The following is a 21,531-nucleotide window of genomic DNA, read 5'->3' as shown; positions in this document are numbered from 1 at the left end:
CAGGTGGAAAGTACACGCATTTTCTTATTTGATCCTCACAGAGCCCTGTAAGAAGGGAAGGTCATTTGTCATGTAAGATCTGTTCACATCTATATCTGCGGGGAAAAACCACAAGGCTTTCTTGAAGCTAGCTTTGTCATTTATTTTAAAGTACTAAGTTCTGGGAGCCACGTGATTCACTGTGTTCTCTCTATAAATAACAGCGCTTACTCTGCTTTTCAGCAGTCGCTGGACTTCAGCATGATTATGTCTCAGTTGCTGAACTATGTGGCCGTTTTGTTTTTCTGTGTCTCCAGAGCCAGCTCACTGGATACCTTTATTGCAGCTGTTTATGAGCACGCAGTCATATTGCCTAATGCCACCCTTGTGCCAGTGTCTCCTGAAGAGGCCTTGGCAGCAATGAACCGGAATTTGGATCTTCTGGAGGGAGCAGTGACGTCAGCATCGAAGCAGGTACCATTTCTCAAGTGTGCTTCTGGCTCCTATGTAGAGAAAGGGTGGCATCCTAGTAGACAGAATCGCTGTCAGGGTCAATTACACTTTTGAATGACATATGTCTCAGGGTAGCCAAGACCTTGTTTTGCAATCAAAGTCCTCCCTGCTCCTAGTTTTTAGGGCAAAGACACTATTACATGCTTCCCTAACAGTGAGAGCAACATTTGGAAAACACAACTTGGTTATTATTCAGTTCAGTTCAGTTCAGTTGCTCAGTCGTAAGTGACAACAAATCTTAGAGGAACTTGCTAAAATTCAACTATTTTGTTGATTTTGTTGCTCTTTTCTGTTACAGGTGGAGGGTTGGAGGATAAATGGGTCAGGAATCAATAGCTATTCTTAGAGTACTGGTGTGCTTTTGTGCTCTTAAGAGTTTGTAGGTTAGTTTGTAACACCAAAACAAACTTAAATTGCAAATTACTTACCAGTGTGTATTATACACTTCATACTAATTACGAAAGTACCTATGTTAGTGCTTAGTAAGTTCTTGAATTGAATGAAGGGTTAAGGTTGCATGTGTGGTTTGAATGAATGTGGTTGAAATAAGCTATGTGTAGAGCAGGTAAAGACAAGGGATATATAAAGTCTGATGAGAGTCATGAATGTATACATATAGCATGTATTTATCAGCATACATTCTTGTACATACAAAGATTTAAAATGTTATTAAGAATTCTGAGGGTTTTTTTTTCACCTTTAGTTCAACTGCTTCCTTAAAGGCCACACACATAGCAGCTTCCAGGGTGACTCTTCCACCAGAGTTGCCCAGGTGAGCTCAGGTTGTACCTCTAGGCCTGGCACCATTCAGATAACCATGTCAGAGCTCCTTTCTGAGAAATGGGGATTGCATTTGTAGGGTATGAGGTGGGGAAGGCTGGAGCAGAAGAGTGAGTGATAAGTATCCTGACATACTCAGGCAAGATAACTAGCCAAAGGTCAGGGAAGGGGTTTATTCAGGGAAGAGTTAGGTTTATAGTTAACAACTGCAGCAGCTGGCAAGCCTGTGAGTAGCCTGGAAAAATATTAACAGCTATGAAACGATGAAGGGATTAGGAAATGAAAGTGGTTGTGCAAAGAAAATAAATTATAAATATACAAAAAAACAGAAGAATAAGATGAAAAAAAAAAAGCAAATTTTGTTTCTCAGCCACTCAGGTCCTCTTGTAGGCTGCCTCTTTTATTGTTCACTTATTTGAACAATATATTGATTCTGCTTCATTTGTTAACAGGGTGCACATATCATTGTGACCCCAGAAGATGGCATTTATGGTTTTAACTTCACCAGGGAATCTATCTACCCATACTTGGAGGATATCCCAGACCCTCAAGTAAACTGGATCCCTTGTAATAATCCTGACAGGTAAAGAAATGTATTATGGAGAATTTAACCATGAACATGAACTTAATCTGAGAAAACTTTGTAGATCATTGTATAAGCTTCACTATCAGCTGTAGGTTTCAGGATACTTTTATAATTTTTCATCTCCTACAAAAATGTGTCTTAGGAAAGTGAATATAAAGTTAGTGCTATAAGATGACATCAGAATCTAATTCCAATGTGAATTTCCACTGCGGGAATGAATCTGGAGAGATGATAGAATAACTTACTTAAGGTCACAGGGTGTTTGGTTATAAGAAGAACCATATCCAAACTCTACTCTTCTGACTCCTTACCAGTGAGCAGAAAATTGCTTTCCTGTGTAGGTCTGTACTTTTAAAACAGTGTGAGAAAATAGTGAAACAGAGTCACATGTCAACTTAATATTAAAATTTTCCCTTTCTCATCAATAAGATAGTTGGATGACATGAATGTATATGAAATTCTTAAAGCTTAAGATGAGGACCTAGGAGGTAGATAGAGCAGAATTGTGTCAGTGGTTATTTTATTTTTTAAATTTATACGGCTATGCTGGAGCTTAGTTGCTGTATGCAGGATCAAGTTCCCTGACCAGGGATTGAACCTGGGCCCCTTGCACTGGGACCCCGGAGTCTTAACCACTGGACCACTAGGGAAGTCCCATATAAGTGGTTTAAATCAAATCTAGAATAAGAAATATGAAGTCTGATAAAAGTACACTATTACTTATGCTATGCTATGCTATGCTATGCTAAGTCACTTCAGTCATGTCCGACTCTGTGCGACCCCATAGACGGCACCCCACCAGGCTCCCCCGTCCCTGGGATTCTCCAGGCAAGAACACTGGAGTGGGTTGCCATTGCCTTCTCCAATGCATGAAAGTGAAAAATGAAAGTGAAGTCGTTCAGTCCTGTCCGACTCTTAGCGACCCCATGGACTGCAGCCTACCAGGCTCCTCTATACATTTAAGAGAATCATGTCAGTTGACTCACATTTCCAAATGCACTGTTGCTAAAATTGTAGGAATTCCTTTTTTGGAAAAGCTCTCAAAACTACACAAACTAACAACTGTGTCTGCATATAGGGAAACCTTGATTTTTGACAAAGTTCAATATTATTTACCTTAATATTAACAAACTATTTAAATTGCATTTCATCGCATCACAATTATTTCTTATTTAACCATGTCCTATGCTCAAGGTCCAGTTCTAAATGACAAGCCGTCTGTTCTCACTTCCATTAGGAATTGCCTTTCTTTTTTTCTGAATGACCTTTCCCTAGAACCAAATTTCCTAGGGCCTTCTGAGAATTCCCACCAGGGTGTTGCTTTTGTTCCATTTCAAGAAGTTTGGTAGTCTTCCTTTTTTCCCATCAACCAATGACATCTCTGTCCTTGCTTTTATTTAACACAGTTTTGGAATACCTATTATGTTCAAGCACAGTTCTGGACAGTGGAGTGAACAAAAAGAACTAAAAATCTTTGTCCTTTGGAGCTTATATTCAAGTGTGAAAAGAGCCCATTGAAAATTTTTAAAAAAGATATTTGTTTAGTTATCTATCACCTGTCAACCTATCTACACAGTATGGGGTAGAAATAAATATTATAGGAAAAAATAAAACAGGAAAGATGACTATGGTGGAAAGAATGAGGTTTAAATTTTTATATTACCAGAGGGCTTCATGGTGGTGTCTAAGCAAGACTTAAAGAAAATGAGGGAGGAAGTCATATGGGTATCTGAGAAAAGAACCTTCCAGGCCAAGGGAATTCTAAATACCAATGTTCCATGGTCAGAGGGCATGTCTGGCATATTAGGAACAGCAACAAAGTTAGTGAAATGATGTGAAGCGGGAGAAAAGTAGGAGATGGAGGCAGAAAGGCAGACAGATTGGAGGGCCCTGATGGTATAGGGTTCATGGGCCATACTAATGACTTTGGTACTTAGGTGAGAAAGTAGCCATTGGTGAGTTTTGAGCAGAGAAGTGACATGCTCTGACTTCAGTTTTATAAGGATCATTTCTGTGTCCTCATGGAGACAAGACTCCAGAAAGATCAGTAAAAATGCAGGAGATAGTTTAAAAGCTATGATGGTAAGCTAGGCAAAGAGATGCTGGTGTTTGGATGAAGATGGTAGAAGTTTGAAGAGGATTTTGAAGTGCACCAGCCCTGCTCTACCCTGTGTCTCCCACCCTGTGCATGTGGACGGCTCTGTGTAGAATGCCTTTTCCCCAGATGCCCACATATCTAGCACGGTGTTTCCTGTAGTGGTGCATGCCTCTGCATGCATCTTAAGTCACTTCAGTCATGTTCAGCTCTGTGCGACCCTATGGATTATAGTCTGCCATGCTCCTCTGTCCTTGGTATTCTCCAGGCAAGAATACTGGAGTCGGTTACCATGCCCTCCTCCAGGGGATCTTCCCAACCCAGGGATCAAACCCGTGTCTTCTGTGGCTCCCACATTGCAGGCAGAATCTTTCCAATTAGCCACTAGGGAAGCCTTTGTGTAGTGGTAGGACCCAACAAATATTTGCTGAATATTTCATCTGCACTTTTTAAAAGTTAGTAAAAGTTTTCTTCCATAACGGACAGTTTTTATTATATTTTGAGACTGAATGCTTTGTCTTAGGAAATACACTTTAATTCTTCCATTTCACCTCCCTTTCTGTTCCCAGTAGACATAGGACAGAGCTCTGCATTTATTCAGTTCATTTCAGTTGCTCAGTTGTGTAGGACTCTGCAGCCCCATGAACCGCAGCACGCCAGGCCTCCCTGTCCATCACCAACTCCTGGAGTTTATCCAAACCCATGTCCATTGAGTCGGTGATGCCATCCACCCATCTCATCCTCTGTCATCCCCTTCTCCTCCTGCCCTCAATCTTTCCCAACATCAGGGTCTTTTCAAATGAGTCAGCTCTTCGCATGAGTTGGCCAAAGTATTGGAGTTGCAACTTCAAAATCAGTCCTGCCAATGAATGCCCAGGACTGATCTCCTTTAGGATGGACTGGTTGTATCTCCTTGCAGTCCAAGGGACTCGCAAGAATCTTCTCCAGCACCACAGTTCAAAAGCATCAATTCTTCGGTGCTCAGCTTTCTTTACAATCCAACTCTCACATCCATACATGGCCATTGGAAAAACCATAGCCTTAACTAGATGGACCTTTGTTGACAAAGTAATGTCTCTGCTTTTTAATATGCTGTCTAGATTGGTCATAACTTTCCTTCCAAGGAGTAAGTGTCTTTTTATTTCATGGCTGCAATCACCATCTGCAGCGATTTTGGAGCCCCTAAAAATAAAATCTGACACTGTTTCCACTGTTTCCCCATCTGTTTCCCATGAAGTGATGGGACGGGATGCCATGATCTTCATTTTCTGAATGTTGAGCTTTAAGCCAACTTTTTCACTCTCCTCTTTCACTTTCATCAAGAGGACCTTTAGTTCTTCTTCACTTTCTGCCATAAGGATGGTGTCATCTGCATATCTGAGATTATTGATGTTTCTCCCAGCAATCTTGATTCCAGCTTGTGTTTCTTCCAGTCCAGCATTTCTCATGATGTACTCTGCACAGAAGTTAAATAAGAAGGGTGACAAAATACAGCCTTGATGTTCTCCTTTTCCTATTTGGAACCAGTCTGTGTTCCATGTCCAGTTCTAGCTGTTGCTTCCTGACCTGCATATAGGTTTCTCAAGAGGCAGGTCAGGTGGTCTGCTATGCCCATATCTTTCAGAATTGTCCACAGTTTATTGTGATCTACACATTCAAAGGCTTTGGCATAGTCAATAAAGCAGAAATAGATGTTTTTCTAGAATTCTCTTGCTTTATCGATGATCCAGCGGATGTTGGCAATTTGATCTCTGATTCCTCTGCCTTTTCTAAAACCAGCTTGAACATCTGGAAGTTCATGGTTCATGTATTACTGAAGCCTGGCTTGGAGAATTTTGAGCATTACTTTACTAGCATGTGAGATGAGTGCAATTGTGTGGTAGTTTGAACATTCTTTGGCATTGCCTTTCTTTGGATTTAGAACGAAAACTGACCTTTTCCAGTCCTGTGGCCACTGCTGAGTTTTCCAAATTTGCTGGCATATTGAGTGCAGCACTTTCACAGCGTCATCTTTCAGGATTTGAAATAGCTTAACTGGAATTCCATCACCTCCACTAGCTTTGTTCATAGTGATGCTTCCTAAGGCCCACTTGACTTCACATTCCAGGATGTCTGCCTCTAGGTGTGTGATCACACCATCGTGATTATCTGGGTCATGAATCTCTTTTTTGTACAGTCCTTCTGTGTATTCTTGCCACCTCTTCTTAATATCTTCTGCTTCTGTTAGGTCCCTACCATTTCTGTCCTTTATTGAGCCCATCTTTGCATGAAATATTCCCTTGGTATCTCTGATTTTCTTGAAGAGATCTCTAGTCTTTCCCATTCTGTTGTTTTCCTCTATTTCTTTGCATTGATCACTGAATAAGGCTTTCTTATCTCCTTGCTATTCCTTGCAACTCTGCATTCAAATGGGTATATTAAGGGCTCAGAAAATATTATGGATTAAGTGAGAAGCAGATTCAGGCTAACAGAAGCAAAAGGCATTTTTAAACTCCAAATCAAAACCTGTGGTCTAACAAAGAATTTTGGAGCCTTTCTGGGTATAGTAAAGAGTCTGAACAATTAGTCTAAATGGAAATAGGTTAGAATATATGCTACCATTTCAAAATTAATATAGACAAGAGGAAAATATGCAGTCACGGCTGTTAAAGAAATCCAGAACAGTAGGCTTCTATTTCATGTGCCTATTCTACCACTTAGAGTATTTGAAAAGATTTGAGATAAATATGTTTCGAATAGTTTAATGTCTCATATTTATATCTGTGCATTTCAGATATTAATTTAAGCAAGTGAAGGGAAATATTATTAAATGGTCATTTTATATAGATGCATTAACATAATAATTTTTAAAAGATGTTTCCTATCCTTGTTGGTTTTTTCAAGGATATGTTTTGTGGGTCATTGCTATGGTTTTGATTATATTGCCAGCAGATGGCACCAAATTTTCATTCTTCCAACAGTTAATCACAGCTTTCTCAGGTATTCTTCAATTACCTTCTATTAGCCATTTATTATTTCAGTGTTATGCCAATAAAGAATAAATATTGTTATATGTCTGAGGTCTTACTGTTCAAAATTGTGTTCTAATTGCTTTACTGGGACAACTACTGGTAACATGATAAGGAATAAAGAAATCAAGCATTAACAAGTATTTCAATATTTCTGGCTTTCCATATAGGCTGGCACTGTTCTAGTCCAACCCTTATTGCTTCTAAACTGAGCTACGATAACAGCTTCCTAATGATTCCCCATATTTATACTCTGATATTCTAGTACACTCTATGCTCCGATGCCCTAGTAATCTCGAAGAAAATTCATATCATGTGACTTCTGTTCTCAAAACATTTAATAGTACCTCTTTGTTACATTTGGAAACGATTTAACCTCTTGTGCAGAGCTCTTCTCCTATGACCCAAAATGCATCTCTAAAATTCCCTTTTTTCCCCCGAAAGATGCTGTTGCTCCAGAGAGAGTGGCTAGTTTCCCGAACAAGATTTCCCTTTTCTACTGCCAAGGCTTTTTTCCCACTTAAAAAAAAAGTGAGGTAAAATACACATTACATAAAATTTACCATCTTAGCCATCCTTAAATGTAGTCAGTGGTATTAAGTGCATACACGTTGTTGTGCAGCCATCATGTCCTCCTTCTCCAGAGCTCTTTTCATCAAGCAAAACTCAAACTCCATACCCATTAAACAGGCAGGCACTCTTCTTGTGCAACACATACGCTGAAACTGGAGCAAGACAGAGAAGATTAGCATTGCCCCCCGTCCAGGGATGGCATGAAAATCCCTGAAGTGTTCCATATTTTTGGAAATGGAAGGGGGGACTTTATAACCGATACCACAGAAATACAAGGGATCATAAGAACAATTATATGTAACAAACTGGACAACTTGGAAGAAACGGATGAAGTCCTAGAATTAGGTAGAAAGATAGGATTTCCAGTGCCTTCTTCCCATAATCATCTTACTTCCAAGATGTTGTTCTTTCATTCAGAATACTTTTTAGTGCCATTTTTCTTTCAGGCATGGGTTCAGCAAACAGGAGGTATGGGTCTTTGTCCCATAATATCTATGAGATGTGATATACATTATGAAGTGAAAGTCATTCAGTCGTGTCTGACTCTTTGCGACACTATGGACTGTAGTCCGCCAGGCTTCTCTGTCCATAGACTTCTCCTGGCAAGAACACTGGAGTGGCTAGCCATTCACTTCTTCAGGGGATCTTCCCAACCCAGCTCCCCAGCATTGCAGGTGCATTCTTTACCAGCTGTGTGACCAGGGAAGCCTAAGAGGAGCATATAAATAAATATATTAATTATAGATGATGATAAATGCTATGAAAAAAATGCATAGCCCAGAATCTCATCATAGAATAGTTTTCTACAAATTGCCACAAACATGTACTTCCTCTGAAGTTTCTTGTTTGAATCTTTCCCTTCTATCTATGCTATTTAGAATTTATTTTTGTGTTTACATATTATTCAAGAAACTATCATTCTGAATTTTATTAAAAGCTAAGCTTTATGTTTTTTTCCTCTTCTAATGAATATATAACAGATTTGGTCGCACCCCAGTGCAACAAAGACTCAGCTGTCTGGCCAAGGACAACTCCATCTACATTGTGGCAAATATCGGGGACAAGAAGTCATGCAATGCCAGTGACCCTCAGTGTCCCCCTGACGGTCGTTACCAATACAATACTGATGTGGTGTTTGATTCTAAGGGAAAACTGGTGGCACGCTACCATAAGGTAGAATTTATTTGCAAATAATTCAATTACTGAATGCTCAACAAAATAAAGTGAACAAGAAGGGAAACAATCATTATTGCTGATAATAAGCTTATTTTAAAAACAGTATAAACAAAGTATAGAAAGTAATGATTATTTGTGATAAGGTCTTAGAAAAAGGATATTTCCTGTACATTTAGGAACACAGGAGTGTGTCATTAGAAGTGTGTGGGAGTCAGTAGGAGTGACCTGCCTTGAAATAAAATGTTGCCTTTTGGACTTTGTCTTTTTTTTTAATGATGGATGGTCATTTTCCTTTTCTAAAAAACATTCAATTATTCATTTTTGACTGCACTGGGTCTTCGTTGCTGCATGTGGGGTTTTTCTAGTTATGGTGAGCGGAGGTTTCTCCTTGTTGCAGTGTGCAGGCTTCTGATTGCAGTGGCTTCTGTTGCAGAGCATGGGCTTTAGAGCACTGGCTCTGTAGCTGTGGTGCATGGACTTGGTTGCCCTGTGGCATGTGGAATCTTCCTGGACCAGGGATTGAAACAATAGAGAAGCCCCGCATTTTGTACTTTTAATGACATGACCTGGAAAAGGGTAAAACTAGAATGAAAAACTTACCAGTCTTGTTTTCAAAGAGAAAAGGAGCAAAGCTCTTTGTCTGCAGAAAATTGTTGTGTTCTTGGCAAATAGAAGCTATCTATCATTTCTCTTTTATGTCTTGTATAATAATATTCAAGAAGTTGTTAATAGATAAGGATTTCCTTATACATATCTATCAAATGTGGAACCTGAGCCAAAGGCTCCTATCAGCATAGACATCTCTAATTCTCTAACGTTCTTTCCCTATGGAGACAGTGGTCATAGAGGAGGTTGGCACAGTTTAATAAATGTGAGCTTGAACTTTTTTAGATGCCGTGACATCTGGGTCAACTTCTTTAAAGAGATTTCCCCCCATCATCTTCTGTTTATTTCAGCAAAATCTTTTCTTGAATGAAGATCAATTCAATGCACCCAAGGAACCCGAGATTGTGACTTTCAACACCACCTTTGGAAAGTTTGGCATTTTCACGTGCTTTGATATTCTCTTCCATGATCCTGCTGTGACCCTGGTGAGAGATTCCAGTGTGGACACCGTACTCTTCCCAACAGCTTGGATGAATGTTTTGCCACATTTGTCAGCTATTGAATTCCACTCAGCTTGGGCTATGGGCATGAGAGTCAACTTCCTAGCATCCAATCTACATTACCCCTTGAAGAAAATGACAGGTAATGTGTAGTCTTTAAGATTTTGATGTAATTGAAAAGGAAAAAAAAAATATGTTTTCTAGCTAACGTGTACTCCTTAACAAAATTCCTCCAACTGTTAATGTTTGCATATCTAGCTGGTGACATGCTGTACAATCAATCTCAACCCAAACTGTTTCATAAACTGGTTTAATTTTATTTAACTTAAATATACACTCTTTCTTTTTTTCAAAATTCACCACTTCTTACATGAAATTCTCTTCTTGGCTTCTTCATATCATACTTTACTGGATTTCACCTCATCTGTCTGACTTCATCAGCATATTTTCCTGAAATTAATGAAAGATACAGCTTAGAAGAAGTAAAATGTTCATGTGAGTTTAGCATATAGCACCCATGCAACTCCTTTTGGTTTTACTGTTTTAAATGCCATTTCCAGGGAGTGGCATCTATGCACCTGCTTCTCCACGAGCATTTCATTATGATATGAAGACAGAGGAGGGAAAACTTCTCCTTGCACAACTGGACTCCCACCCACACCCCACACCGGTGGTGAATTGGACTTCCTATGCCAGTGGTGTAGAAGCCCACTCAATGGGAAACCAGGAATTTACAGGCACCATCTTTTTTGATAAATTCACCTTCTTGGAGCTCAAAGCAATTGGAGGAAATTACACAGTTTGTCAGAGAGATCTCTGCTGTCATCTAAGTTACAAGATGTCTGAGAAAAGATCAGATGAAGTTTATGCCCTGGGAGCATTTGATGGACTACATACTGTTGAAGGAAGATATTATTTACAGGTAATGATTGTTTCGGTGGCAAGGGAATTACTGGATAAAACACAGGACACCCAGTTAAGTATGAATTTCAAAAAACAATGGATTACTTTTATTATGAGTATGTCCTACTTTGGTGTTTATGTGTATACTAAAAAATTTGGCTGTTTACTTTAAAGTTCCCTTTAGTTGGGTATCCTTAATTTTTATTTGCTAAAACTTTCGATCTTAGATGTCAATCCAATGCTTGCTCATTTTGTCAAGCATTTCTTGAATGCCCAACACATACCGGATATATATTCAGCACTAATGAGATGAAGATGAGTAAGTATGGACTCTCCTCTTTAGGAATTTAGTAGCAGAGTGAGAGAGATGACCATAGTTTCAGTATAGGTTGGCATGTGATTGAACAAAGAAGGCACATTTTGCTGTAAGAATACTAAAGAGCTACATTTAGTCTAATTTGGAGATCCAGGAAAGTTTCTGAAGACATGATGCTTGAGTTTATGCTATTTTATCCAGGTGAAAAAAAGTGGGAGGGAATTCAAGATAGGGTGAAGAGCCTGAGCAAGGCGGTGGATGTGTCAAAAAGCAGAGTATACAGAAATGAGCAAACAGTTGAGTCACTAAAGTGTTAGCATAAGAAGCAAGGATGGATGGAAGATGAGCATAGAGCCAGGATCACACCCTGCAGGACCTTACCTGTCATTCCTAAGATGTGGACTTTGTTCTATCAGTGATGGTTTCTGCCAGAAGGTGTTCAGCAAGGGAATGATGCTGTCACGACTGTTTATGAGTACATCGTTTTGGTTGCACTGTGGGTCATGAAACGCAGGGCAAAACGACTAGTTGTATTATTAAAATAGTCCTACTAGGCTTCAACCAAGGTTATGTTCATATGAATAAAATCAGGATGTGGAGTCAAGAAATATTTAGAAAACTAATCTTAGGAGCTGATTTGAGATGGAACAGGAAAACAGAATGAAGGGTCTAGAATGTACCAGGTTTCTGGCAAGAATGGCTGGATGAATGGGATGCTTTGATGGATCAGGATTTGAGAGGAGGAGTAAATTGGATGGTAGTGGGAGAGATGGTAAATTCAGCTTTGGATGTGTGGGCTTTTCATTACTTTGGGGACATTCAGTTGTATCCAATAAGTTATTGAATGTAATATGACACTTAAGGGAGATATTAGATTTAGAAATAGTTTTGAGAATTAGCAGGAAAAAAGTTGTGATAAACCCACAAGAAAGAGTGAATTGCAAAAACTGACTAATGGTAAAGAATAGTGAGCTAAAGGTGAAATCTTTTGAAGCTCCTGTGTTTGGGCAGGAAATAAACAGAAGAACAGGAACTTGCAATTACGATTGAGAAATAAAGGAGCATTTAAAGAGAACTCTTATCACAGGTAAGGTAAGTAGGGACTCTCAGAAGGAGGAAATTGAAGTATATTTGTGCAATAGGTTTACCATTATTGCCTGAATAATATATAATTTTGTTGGAATCTCCTGGGCTCAGAATGATAGAGTGAAAGACAGATTATAGTGAGTTGAAAAGTGAGAGGTAAGTGAGGATATTCAAAGAATGAGTGAATATTTTCTTCTTCAAAAAGTGTATCTGATTCAGGAAGAAAGGAAACAAGATAGGAGCTAGACAAAGCCTCATGGTAATGCTGTTTCTGTTTTTCCAATAGATGAAAGAAACTTGATTATCTTTATAGACCTAAGAGAAAGAGCAACAAAAAAGGAAAGGATGAAAATATGGGAGGATCAATATTCCTTCTCAGAGCTCTGAGGTGCTAGAAGAAAGGGGGAAAAATGCTATCAAGAACACAGGTAGAAAAAGTCCAATGATTGGAAACTAGTTTAAAAAATTATGTTGTAGAAGAGTATCTATTGCCACATGAATATTACCATATATTCCATGGCATATTGACATATATTGCATTATATTCTTGGTACATATGTATGGTATCTTATTGTCATATTGCTTTTTAAAATAAAAAATTGATATATTATTTTTTATTATTTGTGATCTATTTTTAAGTTTAAAGAAATGATTATAAAACAAGATAGCATTCTTTCGATTCTTCCTCTCTTTTCCCTGCTTCCCTCTCAGTCTTATCGGCCTCTCTGCCTGCCCCAGAGTCTTGACTCCACTTGAGGGGATCAGCCATAGGTCTCTTCTTAGTGTTGGGAGGTTGCTTAGTGCTCCAAGTAAAACCAAGAAGTTCTGTGTTATTATTGCTGAACAGTGATCCTTCAGCTAAGCCACTGGTGCCAGACAGGTTTTTAAATTTAAAATTCTAAATTTAGAAAATTTCTTCACATGTATGATGACTTTTTTTTCTTTCTTTCTTTTTAACTGAAACTGTTTGAAAACTTTGAGCATGTGGTTGATACTTGCCAACTTTAAGCTTCATGGGGGGGACAGTCTAGCTGGGCTTTTTACTAGAAGAATCCCTGAAGCAAGTGTCTTTAGAGACTTCCTTTGGGGATGATTCAGTTTCCCATATTTCAAAATTTTCCTAATCCTTTACTGAACAAGTTTGCTTAATTTAGCAAATAAAAATACAGGGTGCCCCAATAAATTCAAAATTCAGATAAACACAGATTAAAAAAAATATGTCCAGGTAATAGTTGGGGACATATTTATACTAAGAACTGGTTTTGGTATTTTTAGTTTACCTAAACTTCAGATTTAACTGGGACTCCTGTCCTGTAATTTACTAGGAAACCCTATCCCTGAAGGAAAAAATGCCTTTTTAACAGAATGTAGAGAGTCAGGAGCTGACTCATTGTAAAAGTCCCTGAAGCTGGGAAAGATTGAGGGCAGAAGGAGAGGAAGGTGTCAGAGGATGAGATGGCTAGATGGCATCACCAATGCAATGGACCTGAACTTGGGCAAACTTCAGAAGATGGGGAGGGACAGAGAGATCTGCCATGCTGCAGCCCATGGGGTCACAAAGAGTTGAGAATGAGTGGGTGACTGAACAAGAAGAGAATCAAGTTGGGGAAAAGCAGGGTAGAAGGGCATGGTATCACTATTCAGCATGACTCATTCAAAACATCCCCTTACTAAGTCTTCCAAAGTCTCCATCTAAACATTGTCTGCTTTACCCTCTCTGGTAATAAAGGTTCCATCTTTTACTGGAACTGGAGAAGGGTAGTTGCCCATCCATGTCTGGAGACTCATCATTGAGGCACTCTTAACAACTTCCTACAAGTTTTCCTTTCATTAAGCACCCCAACATACTCTCAGGTACTGAGGTACCTACTGCTCCCGGGGATGGAATCTTTTGAGTATTCTGCAGTGTGAAAGCAAAAATGAAAGTCACTCAGTCACATCCAACTCTTTGTGACCTCATGGGTTGTAGCCCACCAGGCTTCTCTGTCCATGGAATTATCCAGGCAAGAATACTGGAGTGGGTAACTATTCCCTTCTCCAAGGCATCTTCCTGACCCAGGGATCCAACTGTACTGCAGGCAGACTCTTTACTATCTGAGCCACCAGGAAGCCTATTCTGCAATGTAGACAGGTTGCTTCTAGGCTTTCTTCATGCTAATCAGGAGACTCCATTTCGATACCTAGGTTGGGAAGATCCCCTGGAGAAGGGTATGGCAACCCACTCCAATATTCTTGCCTGGGAAATCCCATGCACAGAAGAGACTGGCAGGCTACAGTCCATGGGATTGCAGAAGAGTTGGACACAACTTAGTGACAAACCTTCCAAATATTCCTTTGTATATATATACCACATCTTTTTATCCAATAGTCTATTAATAGGCATGTGAGTTGCTTCCTCAGTTACCATTTTGTGTCAATACCTAAACTTCTAAACTTTTGTTATAGTCTGTCTTCCTCCTGTTCTCCTAATCTTATGGGTCCATGTCCTCCACAATAATAATAATAACAATGTTTGTTTTAGTAGGATTGCAAGGGAACAAAATAGAAGTATATATTCACCTTTATGTGAAAGTTATTTGTATCCCATCTTGACCCATTTGCTCAAAAACACTTGCTCTCCAACTTCAAATATGGAAGGAGGAAGACCAGTTAAGGGCCATTGCTTTAATCAGGCAATAAATGAAGGTAGCTTGGAGTAAAATTTTGAAGATGCAGTATAGATGGAGATAAATGAAGAAGGTTCTTCCTTTTTGGGGCTTTGCACCCACATGGTGAGATGATTCACACACTTAGATTTACATGCAGATAGCTTTATAATATAGTGCAGTATAGTGTAACTAAGTAGGATAACGAAAGCGCTTTCAGCCCTTGCTCAGGTGTAGGGTATGTGATTCCTCCAGCTCATGAATTGTCTCTAGATCAACTCTAGGGTTCTCTACAACTTTAAAGTTCCTTCATTGTTAGAAATAGGTGATAAGATAGAAATTAAACTAATGTCTAAATTTTTTCAAAATAATTGAACACTCTTGATTACTAAAAGTGTGGCTAACTTGAAAACAATAAGGCATAATTGTTCATGGCTATAAACCAAAGACCTATTATTTCTTTATGTGGTTTAATCTTTTTACAGTGAATTGCAGAAATAGATGTAAGAGATGCAGGTTTGATCCCTGGGTTAGGAAGATCCCCTGGAGGAGGGCACAGCAATCCACTCCAGTATTCTTGCCTGAAAAATCCCATGGACAGAGGAGCCTGGTGGGCTTATGGTCCATAGGGTCACAAAGAGTTGGACACAACTGAAGTGACTTGCCATGTACACAGAAAGCACTAGGGCCTGAAGTCCTTTTTTTTTTTTTTTTTTTGCTAATTGCAGTAGTATCCAGCAACGAAGCAGATTAGTCTAATGAGGAAGCAATATTATAACAAACATTATAAACAAAAGGACATAGGCATTTTTTTCTAGATCAAGAGAGTGTTTCAGTTGGCTTTCCTAAGACTTAACTGCTTTTAAACTTACTATTCTCTTATTCTGTTCCTAGATTTGTACTCTGCTGAAGTGTAAAACAACAGACTTACACACTTGTGGTGACTCAGTTGAGACTGCTTCCACCAGGTTTGAAATGTTCTCCCTCAGTGGCACGTTCGGAACACAGTATGTCTTCCCAGAGGTGTTGCTGAGTGAAATTCAGCTTGCACCTGGAGAATTTCAGGTACAAATCTTTGCTTAATATTGATTAATCATTTTATGTAAGAAGAGGCATCTTTTGAAAAGAAAACCTGCCCAAGTGCTTGCTAATATCATGAAAATCTTCATTTGGAGAGAGTAAAATTGGACTTAGGGCTCATCAAGGACATGGAGCTCATGGAATCTCTTGTCTAAAGAACATTTAGAGCAGCAGTCCCTAGTCTTTTTGGCACCAGGGACTGGTTGGAGAAGACTCTTGAGAGTCCCTTGGACTGCAAGGAGATCCAACCAGTCTATCCTAAAGGAAATCAGTCCTGACTATTCATTGGAAGGACTGATGTTGAAGCTGAAACTCCAATACTTTGGCCACCTGATGCGAAGAGCTGACTCATTTGAAAAGACCCTGATGCTGGGAAAGATTGAGGGCAGGAGGAGAAGGGGACCACAGAGGATGAGATGGTTGGATGGCATAACTGACTCGATGGACATGGGTTTGGGTGGACTCCGGGAGTTGGTTATGGAGAGGGAGGCCTGGCGTGTTGCGATTCATGGGGTCGCAAGGAGTCGGACATGACTGAGTGAGTGAACTGAACCTAACTGAACTGGTTTCATGGAAAACAATTTTTCCACAGACCATCGGGGGAGTAGGGAGAATGGTTTTGGGATGCGACTGAACAACAACAAAAAAGCACAAGACACTTACTATGCACTTTATTTCTTTTATTATGACATCATTTCCACGTCAGGTCATCAGGCATTAGATCCTGGAGGTTGGGGACCCCTATTTTAGAGAACAACTAGTGTAAAGAAATATATTTTGCTGTGGGGACTTCAGGGAGTGGGCTGGACGGTTTAAGGTCTGTCGAGTAGAAAGAAGACTAGAGAAGAGTGGCAGGACCAGTCGTACCAGAGGAAGCCTCCTTGTTTAGGGGAGGGATGGCCTAGGACAGTTGAAAAGAATTCTTTTCATGGTGTGTTCGAAGGCCCTGGGTGACCATCCAGAAAAGGAAAGAAAGAAAAGCTGAAAGAGAATTGGATAGTGGCCGAACTGGCAAGAAGCAAGCCTTTTAAAAAGCATATGCCAGAAATAATTTCTTCCTGCACAAGTGTTCTGTTCAGCCACATTCTCCCACTGACTTTACCTGCAGGTGCCACTCTTACTGCCCTTTCTTGGTCCAAACAGTTACCATGGGGAGTTGAGGACAGTGAGCAGATAGGGAGGCTGTGATGAGTGAGTATGAGGGATGATAGAAGCTCAGCTCAACGCCCCCTTAGTCAAGCCCTCCTGATCCTTTGAAGGAGTCTTTCTTGCCTGAGAGAACAAGAGTTCTCTCATATATTCTCAAATCAATTGTTTTGTGTTTATTAACTCATGGGATGCTTTCTCAGATGAGTAAATTATAAGATGTAGAATACAGACATTTCAGTAAGTACCAATTCGATAGCTCCAGTTTTTCTCTATACCCTTTCAAGTATTTCAGATGGAGTAGAATATGGCCATTATTTTCAATGTTTCTTCATCCAGTTGTACCGAATTTTAAGAGTGTGTTGTGAGGTTGTACAACTGAAAGTTATTCTCGGTCAGCTTCCCTGTGTTTTAATTAGGTATCAAGTGACGGACGCTTGTTCAGCCTGAAGCCAACATCTGGACCTGTTTTGACAGTGACTCTCTTTGGAAGGTTATATGAGAAAGATAGTGCGCCAAATGCTTTATCAGACCTCACGACACAAGCGTTAAGGGTAATGTTCATAGGTATAATACCTATTGTGTACTCATTAGATTGCTAGAATATTTAAACTTTCTATTTTTACTTTGGATAATTTTAAAAATAACGAATATGAAAAGAAGAATGCACCTGGGATTTTGATAATGGTGCTCATGATCATTCATATCAATGAATTGCTAATACATTTTTTTCTCTGGTTTAGAAACACAAACACACACACACATGCCAGACAATATAAAGTAGATAAAGTGATAAAATCTTGAAAAAGAACAACAGTTATACCCATCTGTTAGGTTTTTTTTTTTTTTTTTTTTTTTAGCGAGAATTAAATAAGTTACTACAGTTAAAGTGCTTAGACAACTTCTCAGCTCATGGTAAGTATTGTATATATGTTAACTTTTACAATGATATGGGACTATCACAGGAAAACCAATTGTGATGTATTTATTACTAAACTCCTATCATCCCTGATTGTTTAAAGTGCATATATTCTCTAATAGTTCAACTACTCTGTATATTTTGATTAGAAGGTCAGTAAACTCAAAAGCCAATTGGATATGGCTTGATAACTAGCACTAATGTATCCCAGAGAGCAGCTGAGCTTACATCTAGAAATCTACTTGAGAGCCTGAAAATTTCTTATGTGCTTTTCAGTGGTGATTGACTGCCTATTTAGAGCTTTGCCTGTCTTGTCAACCTGTAAGCAAATCAAAGGGTGACTATAAAGTAGATGTTTATCAAATCTGGCTTCTTAATGGCCTGTGAACTAAGAAAGGTTTTCAGGTTTATGAAGATTTGAAAAAGAAAATTAAAAGAAGACTAACATTTTGTGACACATGAAAATCATTTGAAATTCAAATTTCAGTCTCCATACCTAAAGTGTTATTGAAGAAAGCCATGTTCATTTGTTCAGTACTGTTGGTGCTTTTCATGCTGCAGTTGTGGAATTGAGTAGTTGTGATGGAGACTGTTTAGACTACATGGCCAAAGTAACTGAAAGTATTTACTACCTTTACAGAGAAACATTGCTATCTCCTGCTCTAAAGTATTAAAGAACAATGCATCTTAATATTGAAAACAGTAAGGGCAAATTATCCTTGAGTCTCTTTCTTATTCTTCCACCCAAAGAGAAATAAAGTATTTTCATTTGCTTTCTGTTATATTAACATCACAAAAAGATTACCTTGATTAACTTATGACCAAATATGTCTAATAGGCTAATACCCCAAACAAGTGAATATAATTTTATAAACATGATTAATATTCAATCATTCTAAGATACCACATCACAGTCTTTTGTTGCATTTGTTATTTACTGACATTTCTGAAAGAAATAATATTTTTTATTTTATTTTTTATTAAACAATTTTAACGAAAGTATAGTTTTTAGTTTCTAGTTATTAAATTTTCCTGGAGATCATTTAAGAACTGCTCATATTAATATACCGTCTGATATTTTTTCCTGTGACAAATTTGTTACATTGTCTTAAAATGATTTTATTTTTAATTAAACATTGCAGCAGTGAATTTACTCTAAAAAATAGCATTTACTACATTCATACTCAGCTCTGGGTATTTTCACTCTGGATTTCTTTAATGCATGTAGATTTTTTAAATGATAGTTTTGATGTGCTTTTTAACTGTAATTTTTATTTCTTTTGCTTAAAGTATTTGTGATGCTCACTTGATACCAACAGTTCAATCCAAAGACAGAAGCATGAAAAGTAAATAAGGTCTAACGTGAAACAATGCTGAATGGGAAGGAGGAAAGAAAAAAGCAGAGGAGGAAAACCCCGAGGATTCTCCATAATTTAATAAAAATATGGCACTTTCCTTAAAAACTAAAAATGAAGGCTCTTAAAATGGATGATAATGCAAAAGACACGTGTTCATTCATACATTTGCATGCACACACACACAGATATACCCCAATGACTATACACAGAGGCCCTAGCACTTATGAAGGGGCACCTAGTTGGACACAGGTGCAGATTAAAATGTGAGTCGGTGTTGTTTGTGCTTCTAGAAAAGTGCTTATGGGAGAAAGGTTTGTTTGGGTATGGTGATCTCAAATGGGAAACACTATGTGTCTCTTCAAAAGCCAACAATCAAAAATGCTATCCTACAGGAAAATAAGCCTGCTTACACTTGGAGGTCTGAGTTCTCCTGCTCCACGGTCTCACGTTCCTTCAGCCTCCAGGCACGGCAGGAGCACTTGGCTGCTGTATGTACTTTCTAGTCATAGTTCAGAACTTGGTAAATTTCAATGACCAGGGTTAGAGACTTCGTGAGCTTTCCTAACAATGGACTGTGGTTTTGGCTTAATCTTAGAAAACTTAGATTTCCTACAGTCAAACATTTCCTGCGCATGGATGCTGGAGAAAGCAAGGGCTCCTTGACCTGGTTCATACCCCGTGGGGACATGAATGGTGTTAGGGCCAATGGGACTCCGTGTCTGGTGGTGTGCTGACAACAGTTGACCCAGTCTGATGGGATTCTTCATGCAGGTTTGAGACAGGATGCTGGGTGAATAGACCCAGATGCCAGGACCAGGATCTGGGCCAGTTAAGCAGCTAGCTATAGCTCTGGATGTGAAAGCTATGATCATGAAGACACATATTAACTGCTGTAGAACACTGACTGGAGGAGCCAATGGACTGTCACTCTCTTCATCCAACTGTTTGTCTTTTTCTTTATTCCTTACTAAATATGTCTTTGTGATTCAATGGCTTCAACCTGCTTCAGTGGCTTATTTAATAGAGACTTAATGAAGCCAGTGGAGTTGGGAGAGAGTGATTACTCTGGGCTTAAGGTAGGGACATTTTCTCCACCTCAATTCATTTTTTTTTTTTTCATAAAAAATCCCCCAAACTGTCAAAATGTGCCATAGTAATTTCTTTCTTCCTTTTCTAAAAGTATTCACTTTCAAGTTGGTGGAGAAGATACTGGAGGGAAAAAGTTCCTTAGATCTAGGAATATATCTGTATAAAATTAAAAGAAATAAAAACATAAACAAAACAGAACTTCTAGATTGCAAGAGTAGTCAGTCCTTGGAGAGGGTTCAAAATACCTGTGGTCTGCTCACTGTGATAAGAATATTCCCACGTTGTCTTGATCTCTGGTCTCCCAAAAAATTCAAAGTTGCAAAAAGGGAAAAAATAAACAAATGCAAAATAAAAGTGCCCCAGCAAGAATGCATGGCCCCTCACCCTTATTTTCTGGAGCCAGGGAATATCCCACCCCTCACACTCTCAAAGGATAGTCACTATATTCCAGCCCTTATCAGCTCTTTAGCATCCATCCCATTGGGACATCCATGTGTAGTAGAATCTACAAGAGCTGTGTTTATTTTTAAAATATTTCAACTGTATTTTATTATTGCTGAGGATGGAACAACGACGACAATAATAATGAACGTTTTCAAGCATGAACTGTTAAAAGATAAACTGAGGCATGTTAAACATTCTAAGAGTTAATTTGAGCAAAAATGAGTTTGAATAGGGCAGCACCAAACCAAAAATGGTTAGGAGAGGTCCTCTGATGGGAGTTAGGGACAAGACTTTTATAGCAAAGATGGAGATCCAAAGCAATAAATTATTTGATTGGCAATAGCTTAAGTAACTGGCTTATTTGGGAAACCCTAGTGGACTGTTTGTAATTGGTTGAGGTGGCCGAGAGGAGCAACCCCACGTCCAAGGGGCAGTGGCTACATGGGCGCAGGAGGGCTGAGTGGAGCTACTCCATGTCCAAGATCAGGAGGGGTGGCCATGAGGAGATACCCCTCATCCAAGGTAAGGAGCAGCACCTGCGCTTTTGCTGGAGCAGCTGTGAAGAGATACCCCAGGTCCAAGGTAAGAGAAACCGAAGTAAGACGGTGGGTGTTACGAGAGGGCATCAGAGAGCAGACACACTGAAACCATAATCACAGAAAACTAGCCAATCTGATCACATGGACCACAGCCTTGTCTAACTCAATGAAACTAAGCCATGCCATGTGG

General features: G+C 39.1%; 1 protein-coding gene and 1 pseudogene across 5 annotated transcripts; both read left to right on the top strand.

Moving 5' to 3' along the window:
• The first annotated feature begins 226 nt into the window (after nucleotides 1-226).
• On the top strand, nucleotides 227-21,036 carry VNN1 (vanin 1). Of its 5 annotated transcripts, none has more exons than XM_040239248.1 (8): nucleotides 227-453; nucleotides 1,725-1,855; nucleotides 8,515-8,707; nucleotides 9,667-9,958; nucleotides 10,377-10,738; nucleotides 15,661-15,831; nucleotides 17,412-17,546; nucleotides 19,202-19,258. In XM_040239248.1, exons 1-8 carry the CDS (start codon nucleotides 241-243, stop codon nucleotides 19,208-19,210), a joined length of 1,506 nt encoding a protein of 501 aa, XP_040095182.1. In that variant the 5' UTR covers nucleotides 227-240; the 3' UTR covers nucleotides 19,211-19,258. The 5 variants fall into 5 exon arrangements, with proteins under 5 accessions (XP_040095182.1, XP_040095181.1, XP_040095183.1 ...); XM_040239247.1 differs by having other exon boundaries at nucleotides 232-453; nucleotides 19,231-21,036; XM_040239251.1 differs by lacking the exon at nucleotides 8,515-8,707 and having other exon boundaries at nucleotides 241-453; nucleotides 19,231-21,031.
• Nucleotides 7,667-7,764, top strand: LOC120863142 (annotated as a pseudogene).
• Nucleotides 21,037-21,531: the final 495 nt, after the last annotated feature.

The sequence above is a fragment of the Oryx dammah genome, unplaced genomic scaffold (genome assembly GCF_014754425.2).
Source record: "Oryx dammah isolate SB20612 unplaced genomic scaffold, SCBI_Odam_1.1 HiC_scaffold_4, whole genome shotgun sequence".
NCBI lineage: Eukaryota > Metazoa > Chordata > Mammalia > Artiodactyla > Bovidae > Oryx > Oryx dammah.
Note: the sequence above shows the minus strand (reverse complement) of the source record. Positions and strands in the feature narration are given on the sequence as shown.

What these genes read in the sequence shown, in the direction of transcription:
- VNN1 (XM_040239247.1), top strand. Translation starts at nt 241, where the DNA reads ATGATTATGTCTCAGTTGCTGAACTATGTGGCCGTTTTGTTTTTCTGT. An exon ending in CCTTGTAATAATCCTGACAG is followed by an intron (nt 1,856 to 8,514) that starts GTAAAGAAATGT and finishes AATATATAACAG; the next exon opens with ATTTGGTCGCACCCCAGTGC. An exon ending in TGGTGGCACGCTACCATAAG is followed by an intron (nt 8,708 to 9,666) that starts GTAGAATTTATT and finishes TGTTTATTTCAG; the next exon opens with CAAAATCTTTTCTTGAATGA.